Below are 16,061 nucleotides of genomic sequence, written 5' to 3' on the forward strand. Positions count from 1 at the left end.
CCTCTTCACCACATAGTGTATGTTGCATTGGATTCTGGTTTTGCTTGGTCATGCTTTTCATGCTGATCAACCCTTTTGTTCTTTCTGTTCATGCTGGTCGGCCAGCTTGGTCTTGCAACACCCACCAAAATTGGGCAAAGGAACGACCACCGGCGGACCAGCAACAAGGCCACTGGCACCAAAGGATGTGATCCATGGAAACCACACCCAACAACCCTCCAGCGGCCCCACAGAGGCTACGGAGCTCCTACAGAACCATTTTAGCATTCAAATGGTTCTTTGAGTTGTCATGGTTCTGTGTACAGCCACTGTATTTATTTAAAAGCCATCTGAAGAACCCTTTTTAGGAGTGTAGTCCAAACCCAAATACAGTTGAATAGGAGAAAATGCTGTAGATGCTGTACAACACCCATAAGAAAACCTTTAGTAACCTATCAAGAAAGGTTTAGCATGGAAGCAGCTGTCGGACCAAGCTGGTCTTGCAGGTTTGTAGGTACCAGCATTGGTGCAAGCTAATGATCTAGCAGTAAATATTTGCAGACCCATCCACAATACTGAAAGGGGCCTCCCACTTTTGCACCCAAACAGCAAGGACCATGCATACTGCAAGTGGTGTTGAGAGCAACTTGCGCGGACGTGAACGGCGAGCATAGCGCATCCTGTGATCAGTGTGAAAACAGCTTTAAAATGTTTCAAAAATTAGAGCCAAAAATATTGGATGCCATAAAATAACTTTCCAATGGATGGTTCCTTACAAAATCCCAAAATGGGATGTGTGGATGTGGGAAGTATAAAGACCCTCTATATCATTTAAAAGCTCTAAACCAATTAAAGCTCCCAACCCTCTTAGAACTGTACATTCCAAGACCAGAACATGCAGAAATCTCTATTTTTAAGAGTATATTTGAGTTCTAAATGCTATCATTGCAGCACTGGATAGACATTACGTCTGCACCGGAGGTACAGTCTCACTGAATTTGGACATCACTACTAGAGAATATGATCCCTACTATGCAGTCCCTTCTCATGAGAGAGAGAGCAAGAGCTGCTAATTTGACTCCAGCCTGACGCCTCTGGGAAACACATGGCATATCTCAGATTTGATCCAAACCAGACGCCACATATCTGCTTTATAGACCGAGTTTTATCAGGGTGCCACTCAAGAGTCCAACAGCTTTATAAACGACTAAGTTCTTTAACAGACTTTGCGAGCTGTCTATAAATGTAGCGACATCTGGAAACCTCCAACTTACACCTTTCACTGTACCCTCTGGGCAGTACTGCTCTTCGCTAAAGATAGACGGCTGGATGTACCTTTTGTGCCACTGGGGTTTGTCAACTCACTTCTAGGGCGCTGACTTTCTGGGCCGCTATTTCTCAAAATCGGGGAGTAGTGAATGAGAGTAGAGCTGTTTTGTGGGATGTTTTAGTGGGAAAGAACTCGAGAACGAACACTGGTGGAAAAAACGCTTCAGAATATCATGGCTTAGCAAGCCAGGGTCAGAGCACAGCACCCCTGGAGCAGAGCAGGTTAAGGGCCTTGCTCAAGAGGCCAAGCTTAGCAATCCTGATCATCAAACCCACAACCATCTGATCAATAATTTGTGCAAGAGGAGTAGTGAGATTATGCTGTGAGGCTATTTTTGAAACATAAAAGGGGAGGAGGCAGATTGCAAGTTCCGGCTGGGTTTATTACCAGCAATTTTAGGTTGTGGGGTAGTAAAGTGAGCAAAGTAGTGATCCCTAATGAAAATAAAGAACACAAAGCACAGCGAAAACCAATAAACCAGCTGCTGAAACTTAATAAAGACTGAGGGAAAAGCACAAACGGTAGATCTATCCTACACTGGGATATACAGTATTCCAAAACTGGAATATATATATACTGTAAATACTAAAGAATGACATGAAACACCTGGGAATAATAACAAGAGGGCGGCACTACAGACTAGACACCGGTAGAACCGGGCGAGACCCTGTTTACACCTGGTCAATTCATCTAGATTGTATCCTGATAAGATTTTAGCCACATGCCACATGTACATTGGGTTGTGAAATGCATCCCCAGTCAGTCAGATTGAATCCCAATTGCTGTGCAGGACAGAAGATGCAAATCCGCTCATTACATGGCAACCGCCATGCAGCAGCTCGTTACGCGGCTCGTTGCGCTGTTTATCCGTTCAGCCTCTTCATGTCCTATGCTAACAATGGTTATTGTCTCAAAATTCGCAATTTTACATGCTGTCATGCATGATATTACATGACGTCGTCCTCCATGATTATTTTCCTCATAGACACAGATCTCGCACCCAGCGATGTACTGCACAGGGGGGGTGTTTGGGTTGTACTGGGAGGTGTTGTGGTTGTTGAATGCGGTACTCAAGACGCATGAAGTGATCAGGTGTAAACGAGATCAAGCACATGCACTATAGAACGAGCAGGCTATTTACTTTAACCTATGGTTGTAGTCCATCAGGTATTTCAAACACTATATAGAAGGCTTGAAGGAGCATTTCTGTGAGGGTTTGTTTGCATTTAGTGGCAAGAGGATGTTGGATGATCACCATCCCACGTCATTTTTTGGATGGAGTCCCTTCGTCATAATTTCAGAGAACACAGTTCTTCCACTGCTTCACAGCTCAATGCTGGGGGGCTTTATACCCTCCTAGTCCACGCCTGGCATTAGGAAGCATGGCGCCAATAGGTCCATGTTCATCTGCTCTAGATGATCTATTGTATGTTCAGAAAATCAAATCAATGCTATTGTTTTAACATTATTTGAATTTTTGAATCTTTAGGTCTCTTTTTAGGTCTCTCAAATGCTTTTCCTGACCACTACGTAACTGCTCTATGAGGTCAGGCATTTCTGGCTCCAGTCTGGTTGTTTTTTAAAAAAAACAATAACAGCTTAAGCAAAGTCCGACTCTGTTGAACTCTGTTGAGCTGTGAATTATTATTATATATAGACCAAACAAAAAGGTGGTTTGTGCACTAGGCAAAGTTTAGAAGACCTACCACAGCAGCACTTGAGCGATGCGGGAGCACCTGAAGAGAACACACACATGCGCTACTCTAGACGATGGGCCGGCAGAAATGTTTAAGGCCGGTTTTAAATTATTGCCATTTAAATTGGCTTACTATGGCCTTGCTTTCATCAGTAAGCATAAGCCAGCTGTTATTAACCACTGGTAGGGAAGCTTTGTAAATCCGCTGTTACTGCAGCTGTTAAATGCTCTCATAATTAAAGCGATATATTCATCTGCCTGCTACCTTCAGATTTCCAGTGAACACACTAACACTAAGAGAAAATATGAAGGCTAGTATCCAGGCTTTTTCATTGATTGATGGAGCCAGTGTTTTGGGATAGAAACCATATCTGATGACTGTCATTATTTCAAACACTTTCCTAGTGTGTTTTATGTGTTGGGAACAGCACAAATGCAGAAGATCAAAGGGGTATAAATATCCCACAGCTTTGAAGACTTCTGGAGTTCTTCAGTTTTAAATCTACAGTTTTTCACTAAATATGTAAACTTTTATTGTTTTCTAAATAATGGAACATTTTTTAAATGCTCAATTTTAAGGAGGAAAATTAATCGTTTAGATTATTCGACTAATCGACAAAATAATCTATAGAATCGATAGAAAAACTGTTGTGAGTGGCAGCCCTAATTTCACTGGCTGTAAACCTGGTAATGATTTAGGATTTTAATATTTGCCTGCTGTGGAGTTAAGTAATCCCAAAGATGCCTTTAGATCTTCAAATCTTTATACTCTTAAAGATTTTCATCACAGTGAAAAGTGAAAAAACAGTAAACTGAAATAAAATATTAAATATAAATATTATATATATGATTAACATTTAAATTTTGATCTGACATTACTGTTTTCTCACCATTAAAATGACAAACTGTCCCAGTTTTTAGGTTTTACACTTCAGAACTATTCTTATAGACCTTTCATGTCAGTGCTGTAGTCTACATCCAATACTACTCCACTCCATTGAGGTGTATATACGGCTCTGAAATGCATCAGGAGCTCATACTGCAGCTGCACTAAAGCACACTCTTGTACATGTGACCCTGAGTGTGAAAGGAATCTGTGACCACCACCTTTTGCTCAGTGTAGCAGGGGCCCAAACCAGGACCCAGCTGTTCGGACCCTAGACCTCCAGTGAGTAACCCAACAACAATGGCCTTACACTTTCTCACACACACACTTACTCATATACACACACAGACTGTGTGTGCATTAACCTGAAGTCCAGCGACAGCTGCAGGCATTCCCCTCTTCGCCTATATTAAACAATAAAGAGGGGTGGTATACCTCTGCTCTGCTGTGCCACTGGAGAATCTTGAGGACAAGACCACACCTATCAAAAGTCTGGAGACAGCTTGTCTTCTTTGGAAATGCATTTCATCCTGTTATTTTTTTAATTAAACTACAAAGTTTGATTCATTTCTTTGGTAGCACTTTACCTGGATGGTCCATTGTAGATACCTCATAGATGCTCAGCTGAACTTCAACTAACATTCTGCTGAATATGTATTCAATGCCACTAAACTCTAAGTTGAACTTTTAAATCAACCTTAAAACCCTAACCCTAGCCTTAACTTTTAAATGAACCCTAAAACCCTAACCTCAAATCTAACCCTAACCCTATCCGAAACCTCAAATCTAACCCTAACCTTAATCTAAACCTTAAATCTAACACTAACCTTATCCTAAATCTCAAACCTAAACCCTAACCTTAATCTAAACCTTAAATCTAACTACAAATCTGACTTAAATCTAATCCTAATCCCTAACCCTAACCCTGACCCTAATCTAAACCTTACATTTAACCCTAACCTTAATCTCAAATCTAACCCTATCCCTTGAGTTCTTCTAAACCTCAAATCTAAACCCTAACCCTAAACTTAATCTAAACCTTAAATCTAACCCTAACCTTATCCTTAACCTCAAATCTAACCCTAACATTATCCTTAATCTAAACCTTAAATCTAACCCTAACCTTATCCTAAATCTCAAATCTAACCCTAACCTTATCCTAAACCTTAAATCTAACCCCTAACCTTAAATCTAACCCTAACCTTATCCTAAACCTTAAATCTAACCCTAACCTTATCCTAAACCTTAAATCTAACCCTAACCTTATCCTAAACCTTAAATCTAACCCCTAACCTTAAATCTAACCCTAACCTTATCCTAAACCTTAAATCTAAACCCTAACCTTAATCTAAACTTTAAATCTAACCCTAACCTTATCCTTAACCTCAAATCTAACCCTAACCCTAACCTTAATCTAAACCTTAAATCTAACCCTAACCTTATCCTTAACCTCAAATCTAACCCTAACATTATCCTTAATCTAAACCTTAAATCTAACCCTAACCTTATCCTAAACCTTAAATCTAACCCCTAACCTTAAATCTAACCCTAACCTTATCCTAAACCTTAAATCTAAACCCTAACCTTAATCTAAACTTTAAATCTAACCCTAACCTTATCCTTAACCTCAAATCTAACCCTAACCCTAACCTTAATCTAAACCTTAAATCTAACCCTAACCTTATCCTAAATCTCAAATCTAACCCTAACCTTATCCTAAATCTCAAATCTAACCCTAACCTAATCCTAAACCTTAAATCTAAACCCTAACCTTAATCTAAACTTTAAATCTAACCCTAACCTAATCCTAAACCTCAAATCTAACCCTAACCCTATCCTTAATCTAAATCTCAAATCTAACCTTAACCTTATTCTAAACCTTAAATCTAACCCTAACCTTATCCTAAACCTTAAATCTAACCCTAACCTTATCCTAAACCTCAAATCTAAAAATATCCTTATCCTTAACCTCAAATCTAAACCTAACCTTATCCTAAACCTTAAATCTAAGCCTAACCTTATCCTAAACCTTAAATCTAAACCTAACCTTATCCTAAACCTTAAATCTAAACCTAACCTTATCCTAAACCTTAAATCTAAACCTAACATTATCCTTATCCTAAACCTTAAATCTAACCTTATCCTAAACCTCAAATATAACCCTACCCTTATCCTAAACCTTAAATCTAAACCTAACCTTATTCTAAACCTTATCCTAAACCCAAGTCCTGGTTGGTAACTAGTGTTGGAATTTTGTTTCTATGGTATTTACGTTACAGTCAAGTGAGCTCTCTCATTGTTAGAAGTGAAGGTCTAACATAATTAGGAACTAACAGGCATCACAGGTGACACAGATGTGCAAATGCACACACACAGCTGTTATCTAGTCCCTGTAGAGAAGTACTGCCAAAAGAATAGGACTCTGCCGAGCAGATAAACATAAACCAGTTGGCACCATGCTGCCTAATGCCAGGTGTGGGCTAGTAGAGGGGTATGAAGCCCCCAGGTATTGAGCTGTGGAGCAGTGGAAGAACTGTGTTCTCTGGAGTGATGGTGCTCCATCCAGAACCACTACAGAAGCCGAAGTGTGAGACAAGCCGGCTCTACTTTCTTTACACTTATTCACATATTACATCACACTGCTGCTCTCATCCTATTAAAGATCGTTCTGTAAATGAAACATCATTAAACATGATCGTGCTGTGAGAATAAGCTTACATCATTTCGCAATAAAAGAGGTTATCAGAGATAATGTGGAACCATATTAAATCAAGGGAAAGTATGCCAGGGCGTTTATTAATTTATACGTATGGGGGGGGGGGGATATTTAACATGCGTTTGGCTCAAAACTCTCAGAGTCATGATTTCTAGAGGCAATGGAACAGCAAAAACAGTCATGGCCCTCAGCTAAATGCTAAATTTCACAACAGTGCAAGTTGTTGAGCCCAAAAACTCACTAATCAGCTAAATAGGTCGTTCAGTTTTACTCATGCAGAAATATTACAGTTGAACTTTGAAAAGGTTGTGGTTTAATGTAGCTTTCAGTGGAGTTAACTGGACTTAGCTTAGCACTGGACTACACTCTAACACCAATGCAGATTCACCACTGAAAGGAATGCTCAACATGGTGGACATGCCCAATATACACTATATCGACAAAAGTATGGGGACACTGTGTCATTCATCATTTCTTCTGAAATCAAAAAGATTTAAAAAGAGTTGATCCTGATTTTGTTGGAATAACTGTCTGTACTGTCCAGGGAAGAAGGCTTTCTGCTTGATTTTGAAGGAGCATTGTTGTGAGGATTTGATTGCATTCAGCAAAAAAAGTGCTAAGTACTGGATGAATTTGTGTTTGTTGTTTGGTGTTTGTGTGCATTTGCACATCTGTACACATCTGCACACCGTTACTTCACTATTAGGACAGTGTTACCACACCATTACTACACTGTTACTATGCTGTTACTACACTATTAGTACATTATTACTAAACTGTTACCTCACTATTACTATACTATTAGTACATTATTACTAAACTGTTACCTCACTATTACTACACTGTTACTATGCTGTTACTACACTATTAGTACATTATTACTAAACTGTTATCTCACTATTACTATACTATTACTATGCTGTTACTACACTATTGTACATTATTACCACACTGTTACTACACTGTTACTATGCTGTTACTACACTATTAGTACATTATTACTACACTGTTACTACACTATTAGTACATTATTACTACACTGTTACTACACTATTACTACATTATTAGTACACTTATTACACTGTTAGTTTTCTATTACTATAATGTTACTATGCTATAATACACTGTTACTACACTATTACTATACTATTCTACACTGTTACTATACTATTACTACACCATTAGTACAGTGTTACAGCATTCGTAATATCCTACTACTGTACTTTACTACATTGTTACTAAGCTGTAATGACACTATTACTATACTGTTAGTACACAGTTATTACAATATTACTATATTATTACTAGACTATTACTATACTATTACTACATTGTTACTATGCTATGACTACACTATTAGTACACAGTCAGTACAGTATTACTACGCTGTTACTACACTTACTACATTGTTACTACACTATTACTATACTGTTACTACACTACCACTGTATTATTAACACTGTTACTATGCTATAACTACACTATTAGTACACAGTCACTACAATATTACTATTCTATTACTATGCTGTTGCTACACTTTTAGTGCACTTAACAGTCAGGGTTCACTTTAAAAGTCCTGTTAAATGTAGTGCTAGGCTTAATCTGAATATTACACAAAATCCTTATTCATTCAACCCAGAGCGACAGTCAGAAGAGTGAAAGGTACTCGAGTGCAGTCAATAAAAAGCTTTCCCACCTACCCTTTTCTTCAGACATCCCAAACACCAGGCCATGTCCATCAGGCCCTCTGTCCAGAGTCCAGCACGTGTTTGCCACCTTTAACCGGGTTTAAACCTTAAACCCTAAAGCCGTTTCCATGCTGAAAGGCTAACACAGCACCTCCAAACTGTGTGCAAGGATAACCAAACTAATCAGCGCTTTATGGCTCCAGTGAGCTTGGTGGCTGCCCAATTTAGCATTAGCGTTTTATCATTTGTTGTCACTACAGACCCACACAAACAGCTTAACTGCCATCAGAGCAGACTTAAGAGAACTTTCTCTCTGTCTCTCTGAGTCTCTCTCTCTCTCTCTCTCTCTCTCTGGCTCTCCCTCTCCCTCTCTCTCTCTGTCCTCCGGCAAATCTCATTTAGAGGGAAATAGAGTTCTCTTTGTGCACTCATGAGGGACAGACAGCCCATGTGGTGGAAGAGGGGAGGAAGGAGAGAAGGAGGGAGGGAAAGAGAGGAGGGTGGGGGTGTGTGGGACAGTGCTGTGGCATTGGAGGGGCTGGTGTGGTGGAGGGGTGTCTCGGTATTTCCTAAAGGGGGCAAAGGGACAACCAGCTGTTGCCGCCAAATATGAGTCTGCAAAGGGTTGTCATGGCAACCAAAATGGGTGTGACTATGTGTGTGTGTGTGTGTGTGTGTGTGTGTGTGTGTGTGTGTGTGTGTGTGTGTGGATTAAGAACTGCTGAGGAGGGATTCAAAGTTTGAGCTCAAAGACTTTCCATCCAGCTTGGCACGTTAAGAATGTCTCTCTCTCTCTCTCTCTCTCACACACACACACACACACACACACACACACACACACACACGTGCACAAAGCCAAGCTAAACACTTTTACAGTCGCAGTCTTGAGTGCCCGCCTCACACACCACAGGTCAAAAGTATGGAATCGCTGTTAAACCTGGCTGTTTTTCAACAGCATGAAATCAGGGTTCTTTGAAGCCGTAACCATTTAAAAGGTACTTGTGAGAACCTTTTATATCATTTAGCCTCTTAAAATCCTCAGAACCACCAGTGGTTGCTGGCTTTTCCCCAACTTCCACTTAACTGCATGTAGTTACCGATTAGTAATTCTTAGGATGTAAGAAAAGTCATTGAGAATAAGGTTCTTAAAGGTTAAAGGTTCTTCCAACTTCAGAATATTTGCGAAACTCGTTCACCAAACCATCACCCACTGAAATTTTTGTCAAGGAACCAAAAGTAGTTCTAGCATCGTTATGTTAATAGCTGTATTCTAAAGTACTTTAATATTGGCCAACATCTTCAGGGGCTTCAAATGTCACATAGGTGCTCACTGGTAACGGACTACATTGTCTGGCGGAAGAATAGCTCATTGTTATTTGTTAATAAATACATTAATAAAATGAACATTGGTGCATTCGAACATATTGGATGTTTATAAAAGCAATAACCCATGAAAGGATGTGTGTTACTCAGATCTTAATGTTCTAAAGTGATCCTAAAGTTTTAGGCACTTTAGTCTTCGCTTCATGCCAAAAACACCCCTTCCTGTGCCAACATCACAATAACACACTTTCATGGCTTTTTGCTTGTCTGATCCACTGGCACCAGCCCAACACACACTGTCAAACATGCCACCATCATGTCAGTGGAGTGGAGTCACCCAAATAAGACCTGCTCTGTGGTGGACCTGTGGAGTCCTGACCATTGAAGAACATGGTGAAAGGAGGCTGAGGCTAATAATACAGTACACAGAGAAACCCAGGGTTCCTGTATGGTGAGTGGAGCAGGTATAATGGGCAGATAGGTCAAATATTCTGATATGACCCTGCATCATATTAAATCTTAAGCTGTTATCTCAGCTCAAGCTGATTGGTGTCTGACTATGGCGAGTGCAATAGTCGAGACACTGGAGCTAGAAGACCCGCCTGCTTCTTCCAAATCAGCAGTGTGGGAAAATTACGACTTTCCAGGAAAGGAGAGTAAGTGATGGAGTGGGCGAGGACAGGAGTGTTGGCATTGTTCCACTGTTGTAGGGTACAGGGTTGCAGACGTCCCGCATCCCACCCTGCAAACACTCTTTTCAGGGAAGTAGCACCAAGCAACAGCTGGAGCTGGACTCTGCCATGAAGCTGCAGGACACTAAACTGAGCTAATGCACAATAAATGAGAGCGGTCAACTGTAAACCCCGCCCACAGAGGACACTGATAGGGCTACTGAGCAAAAAGAGAGAGCAATCAGGGTCTGTTTCTCTCGCTATGTCTGTCACAGCGAGTCTGTCTTGGAATATATAGAATTCCAATTTCCGGGATATTGCTTTTAACTTACTGGCATCAGGGAAGTGTGTGTGTGTGTGTGTGTGTGTGTGTGGAAACACATTGAACATGCTAACGGTAATGTTGTACTGCCTATATATATCGTGGGCCCAAATGTCAGGTGAGAAAGCAGTCAGTGTGTGTAAGCGTATGTGTATGTGTGTGTTTTCTTACCTCCACCACCTCGGTGCAGGCGTAAGCAATGATCCCGTGCTCATGAGCATCCAGTACAGCCACCTGCACCAGAGCATTCGGCTTTCTGTCCCTGAACTCTGGCTCCAACTCCCTACAGGCTGAGTGAGAGAGAGAGGGAGAGAGAGAGAGAGAGAGAGAGAGAGAGAGAGAGAGAGAGAGAGAGAGAGAGAGAGAGAGAGAGGGAGGGAGGTGGGAGCAAGGGTTGGCAAACAGAGAGTAAAAGGTTAGAGAACACAGAACATATACAGGAAGAACAACAGAAAGAAAGGGAAAGTGTGTGTGTGGGGGGGGGGGGGGGGGGGACTGTGGACTGTAGGGGGTGGAGTTGAGGGGCAGTTTCTGTCCCAGAAAAAAACAGGAAGGCACATGACCACATCCAACCTCTCTCTCTCTCATCTAGTATCAAGTACATTGTCTCCCAAGCATTAAAACAACAGCAACTACAGTAAGACAAACAGTAATGACGACAGTGGTAATAAAAACTAGTCTGTCTCTCTCTCTCTCTCTCTCTCTCTCTCTCACACACACACTCTGTTTTTGATAGCAGTTTAATTTCCGCTAGAGAAAGTTTTAGCGCCCTTTAACCCTCCCCCCAGTTTCCTTTAGCAGGAAAGGCCAGTCTGCCCAGTGCCTCACTCCCAGACTAAAGGACAATTTCCCTTCTCTCACCCTACCACTCGCCTCTCTCTTTCTTTCTCTACTACCTCTCTCTCTACCTCTCTCTCTACCTCTCTCTCTACCTCTCTCTCTACCTCTCTCTCTGTACCTGTACTACCTCTCTCTATATATATACCTCTATTACCTCTCTCTCTACCTCTCTCTCTATACTTCTACTACCTCTCTCTCTCTCTCTACCTCTCTCTCTGTACCTCTACTACCTCTCTCTCTCCAAGTCTCTCTCTAAATACCCTTACTACCTCTCTCTCTACCTCTCTCTCTATACTTCTACTACCTCTCTCTCTAAGTCTCTCTCTCTCTCTCTCTCTCTATATATATATATATATATATATATATATATATATATATACTTCTACTACCTCTCTCTCTACCTCTCTCTCTCTCTGTACCTCTACTACCTCTCTCTCTCTCTCTCTCTCTCTCTGGACTGTGCCAGATTTGTGTTTTAGTCGCCACCCACTCAAGCAGCTCCCCCTTAAATGTACTCGTGCACACTAAAAGTGCAAGGAGAGGAAGAAAAGAGCAGTAAACACATCAGTAAAATCAGCGGGAGTAATTTAACTCACTCTGCCGAAGCGCTCCTGTGCACGTTTACACTCCTTCCAGACCTAAATGGACACTGTGGGCGTTCATTTAGCACCAGTGGATCGACTGCTCTGTAGAAACAGAAGCGAGCCTAGCGTCGATTCCAGGCCTTATAACTGTTCCACACATTCATTAATGAGCAGCTAAACGCCCCTCTGCTCGGCTCGGTCTGTTTCTGAGCGAGCTCTGGACACTCAATATCTGTATGAATACTGCATTACACAGCGTTAGTATATCAGAAAGACTGGCACACAGTTTAACAGCATTTAAGAGGACGGGAGCTCGGAGACACAGCCAGGATTGGCTTTCTGAATTGAGGCCAAAGTGCACATTTGATCTAAATGGAGAGGAATCTTCTGGCATATACTGTACACAGAAATCGATCTACACATTAACCGCTGGTCATTTCAGAACACTGGGATTAGCAAACACATTGGGTTGGGAGGACGGTCTAATGGAAGACTGGTCTTAAAGTAATGTTGACCCTCAGAAGTCCAGATATATTACTTTTATTACTATTCAAATGTATGTAATTACATATTTCATTGCAATGTGAGCTCAGCAGTGAATAGATAACTGCTCAGACGGTCAGATGTCATACGTTGATGTTGAGCAGCTGTGTTTGACGTGTTTGAAGGATCTACATGCTTTTCTAGATGGGCCAACAAGTCAATGCAAGGTCATACTATGTGGGTTAGGCAGAGGTGTCAAGTACTGAAGTACAAATACTTCATTACCTTACTTAAGTAGAAATTTTGGTTATCTATACTTTACTGGAGTCATTATTTTTCAGCAGAGACCTGCAGTGAAATGTCCCGACTAAGCCCCACATTTACATTCCAATAAAGCTTATTGATCACACGCCTCTGAAGTTTGACTTTTTGCACCATTACAATGCTTATAGACAACTACTCATCATATTTTCCTCCATGAAGTACATGTTAATGCTCAGTAGAGCACAGAGACGCTCCTTTAATAGAGCTGATATTACTGAAATGCTTCATTTTTAATGGGCAGATCTGCAGCTGAAACAGGAGCCTAGTGCAGCCCAACATTTTTCAACATCAACATTTCAATAGAACATTCTCCTCATTGTGACTTTTAGAGAAATGTGTTTTTGGGAGGGGGGTAGTGCACTATAGACCCCTGTGGCGTGGTCTAAGCTTTTGGCCTTTGTTTTCCTTCCATTACTTTTACTTCTCTACTTGAAGTCGTTCTGAAACCAGTACTTTTACACTTTTACTGGAGTAAAAAGCTTAAGTTGATACTTCAGCTTCTATAGAAGTCTTTTAAACCCTAGTATCTCCACTTCTACCTGAGTAATGAAGGTCAATACTTTTGACACCTTTGGGGCTAGGTGGGTTCCAGGTTCCATTGTTACAGCCCAGTTTAATCTCTCAGGGGTCCCATCTAGACCTGTGCAGTGTACAACCCAGACGGGGCCTACACTTAACCCCTCCTGGTCCCATCACTGATACTGGTGGGCATCCACATGTGGGCAAAATGAAAACAAAATTTGCTGGTTCCCGGATGGGCTACCCATTCAAGCCCCACATGGGCATGTTAGCTGTGGCACCACTCACCAAGTGATGGAGTGGGTTGAGGAGTGAGCAGGTTTATGCTATGGCAACACAGACATTAGATTTATACCCAACTGAAAGCTAGTGGGACTATGTTGGGAGATGTGTGGACTGTAGGAGATGCATGGACAGCAGGGAACAGTGTGTGGGAAGCAGTTAATTTAGATCATTTTTAGAACATGTTATGAAAGTAAGTCATCAAGGCCAGAGGAGGACTTGAGGACAAAATACTGATACAGGCTCTTAGTTATCATAGTTGTTTTATTTGTGTCAGTAAACATTACAGCTGTCAGAGCATCATCTGTCATCATTTTTTATGGCTCTTTGTTTATTGTTTTATTTCAATGATTCAAAAAGGGCAAGTTATTGTAACACAAAGATTAGTCTATTAGTGTTAACAGATATACACAGTAAAGCACCAAAAAAACCCTAAATAATAATAAAACCCCCTTATAGAGAAGCCCACCAACTAGGAGTGAGTGAGACTTCCAAGCCAGATCCATGAGATTAAGGTGTAGGTAAATTTAGGTTTAGGTGAAGATTACATTAAGGTATATAATTAGGTTAGGTTTAGGTGAAGACTAAGGAGTAGGTTAGGTTTAGCTTTAGGTATAGATTAAGGTGTAGATCAGGGTTTAGGTTTAGGTTAAGGTTAGGTTTAAGTGTAGATTAAGATGTAGGTTAAAGTATAGGTTAAGGTTAGGTTTAGGTGTAGGTTAGGTTTAGGAGTAGAATAAGGTTAGGTTTAAGTGTAGATTAAGATGTAGATTAAAGTGTAGATTAAGCTGTGGGTTAAGGTTAGGTGTAGGTGTAGATTAAGTTGTAGGTGAATGTTGAGTTTAGGTGTAGATTGGGGTGTAGGTTCAGGTTCAGATTAACATTACATTTTACATTACAGTTTACAGTATTTCACTTTTACACCACTGCAGTAAATGCAAATAATGTTTTGCGCCCCCTTGTGGACAACTGTACACATGCATATCTGCAAAAGCCCAAAAAGGGTAAAGAAGTATATGGACTGAGGGGGAGTGATATTACAGAATTTTACACTAGTATGACTCGGGTCACTCAGCATTACACACTTCTGGAGTGAGGTTCTTGTGCAGCTTCACCAAAGTTTCATAGTGCAGTAACAGCACTCGGCCCAGAGTGGCAATGAAGGAGACGCCATTCTCCCTGTTACAGTCAGTGGAGCATCAGCATGACTCTGAAGCTGCTATAAGGCAAAATAATTGCTTGCATAACCGGTTATAGGACTTAGTATAAATCATTAGCTGATTCTTATTTTGTGCAAGACCTCTAAATTTGTCTGTGATGCAAGTCAAATGCGACAGGCTGCTTTCACCACAAGTTGAGCATAGCATTACAGCAGAGCATGCACCCGGATGTGCTGCTCTCATCTATAGTCCTCTGCAGTTTCAGATCAGAACCTTTGGTGAGTAGTTTTACAATAAAGCAGATGGCGCTCTGTGTTTGTTTGATGCAACTGCCTGTGTGATAAATGTTTTACAAAATTTAACAGAGGACGGTGTATAAAACTGCAAAATCCATTTGTCTTACCCTCGCCTGCCTCATGTGGACAACAGAGCCCCTCCTGTTAAGAGCATACAGATGTTAAACAGGCTGAAGCTGTCAAAACTACTCCCAAAATCACAAAACACGCAGAAGTACATTTCAGATAGGCCTTATAAAACTGAACAATGGCAATAAATAACAAAAAAAAAAACCTATCTACCGTAAAGCTCAGCTCAAGATTAAGTCACGACTCAAGGGCAAGCAGACATCATGCCACCCTGCCGCCATATTTACGCCAGCTTTCTGATGAGGTACATTATCTCTGATTCCTTCTGCTCTCCTTGATGTGCTCTCTGAAGTGGCTGATCCATCACACACACACATTACACTCTCGAGTGAGACCTTGCTTTCTGTAAATTCAATCCACTGGAGGAATGCCTGACCTCAAATGAAGGAGAAGATTCTGTTAAGTTGCTGTGTCGAGTACAAACATGTGATGAAGTGGGTTAAGGCACCACACTTAGGCCGGATTCCTTCCATGAGAACGCTGTCATAGACCAAAACTGCACGTCGGGAAATAACTCTTTGGTTGTGACGTAAAAATCGATGATCTGAGAAGATTTAATGGACTGTGAAATGGTTTGCCAGTTCAATCTAAAATCTGACTTTTAATGAAACTAACATAAAACTTTGCAAAGCAGTTTAGAAACACCTTCAAAAAACCTCTGCTCTCTTTCACTTTTTACAGTGTATATCGTGCTCCACAGCTGGTGATTTAGAGTCTTTGCGACTGAAGAGCGCCTACAACAGGCCCCGAACTGGCTCTGTGGGTTGTGAGTTCGAATCCCGAGCCATGTCTCTTTGCCATCAGCGGTCTGAGTCTGAGAGAGCACAATTTGC

At 41.0% G+C, this 16,061-nt stretch overlaps 1 protein-coding gene across 3 annotated transcripts in view; it reads right to left on the reverse strand.

Annotated features, from left to right (window-relative positions):
- inpp4b (inositol polyphosphate-4-phosphatase type II B) overlaps positions 1-16,061 on the reverse strand; it is a 367,851-nt gene that overhangs the window by 285,722 nt on the left and 66,068 nt on the right. For all 3 annotated transcript variants that reach the window (XM_072678528.1, XM_072678527.1, XM_072678526.1), the window contains exon 4: positions 10,783-10,901. In XM_072678528.1, the coding sequence (XP_072534629.1) occupies positions 10,783-10,901 (119 nt within the window). The remainder of the gene's footprint in view (positions 1-10,782; positions 10,902-16,061) is intronic.

Source organism: Salminus brasiliensis, chromosome 4, assembly GCF_030463535.1.
Source record: "Salminus brasiliensis chromosome 4, fSalBra1.hap2, whole genome shotgun sequence".
Taxonomy (NCBI): domain Eukaryota; kingdom Metazoa; phylum Chordata; class Actinopteri; order Characiformes; family Bryconidae; genus Salminus; species Salminus brasiliensis.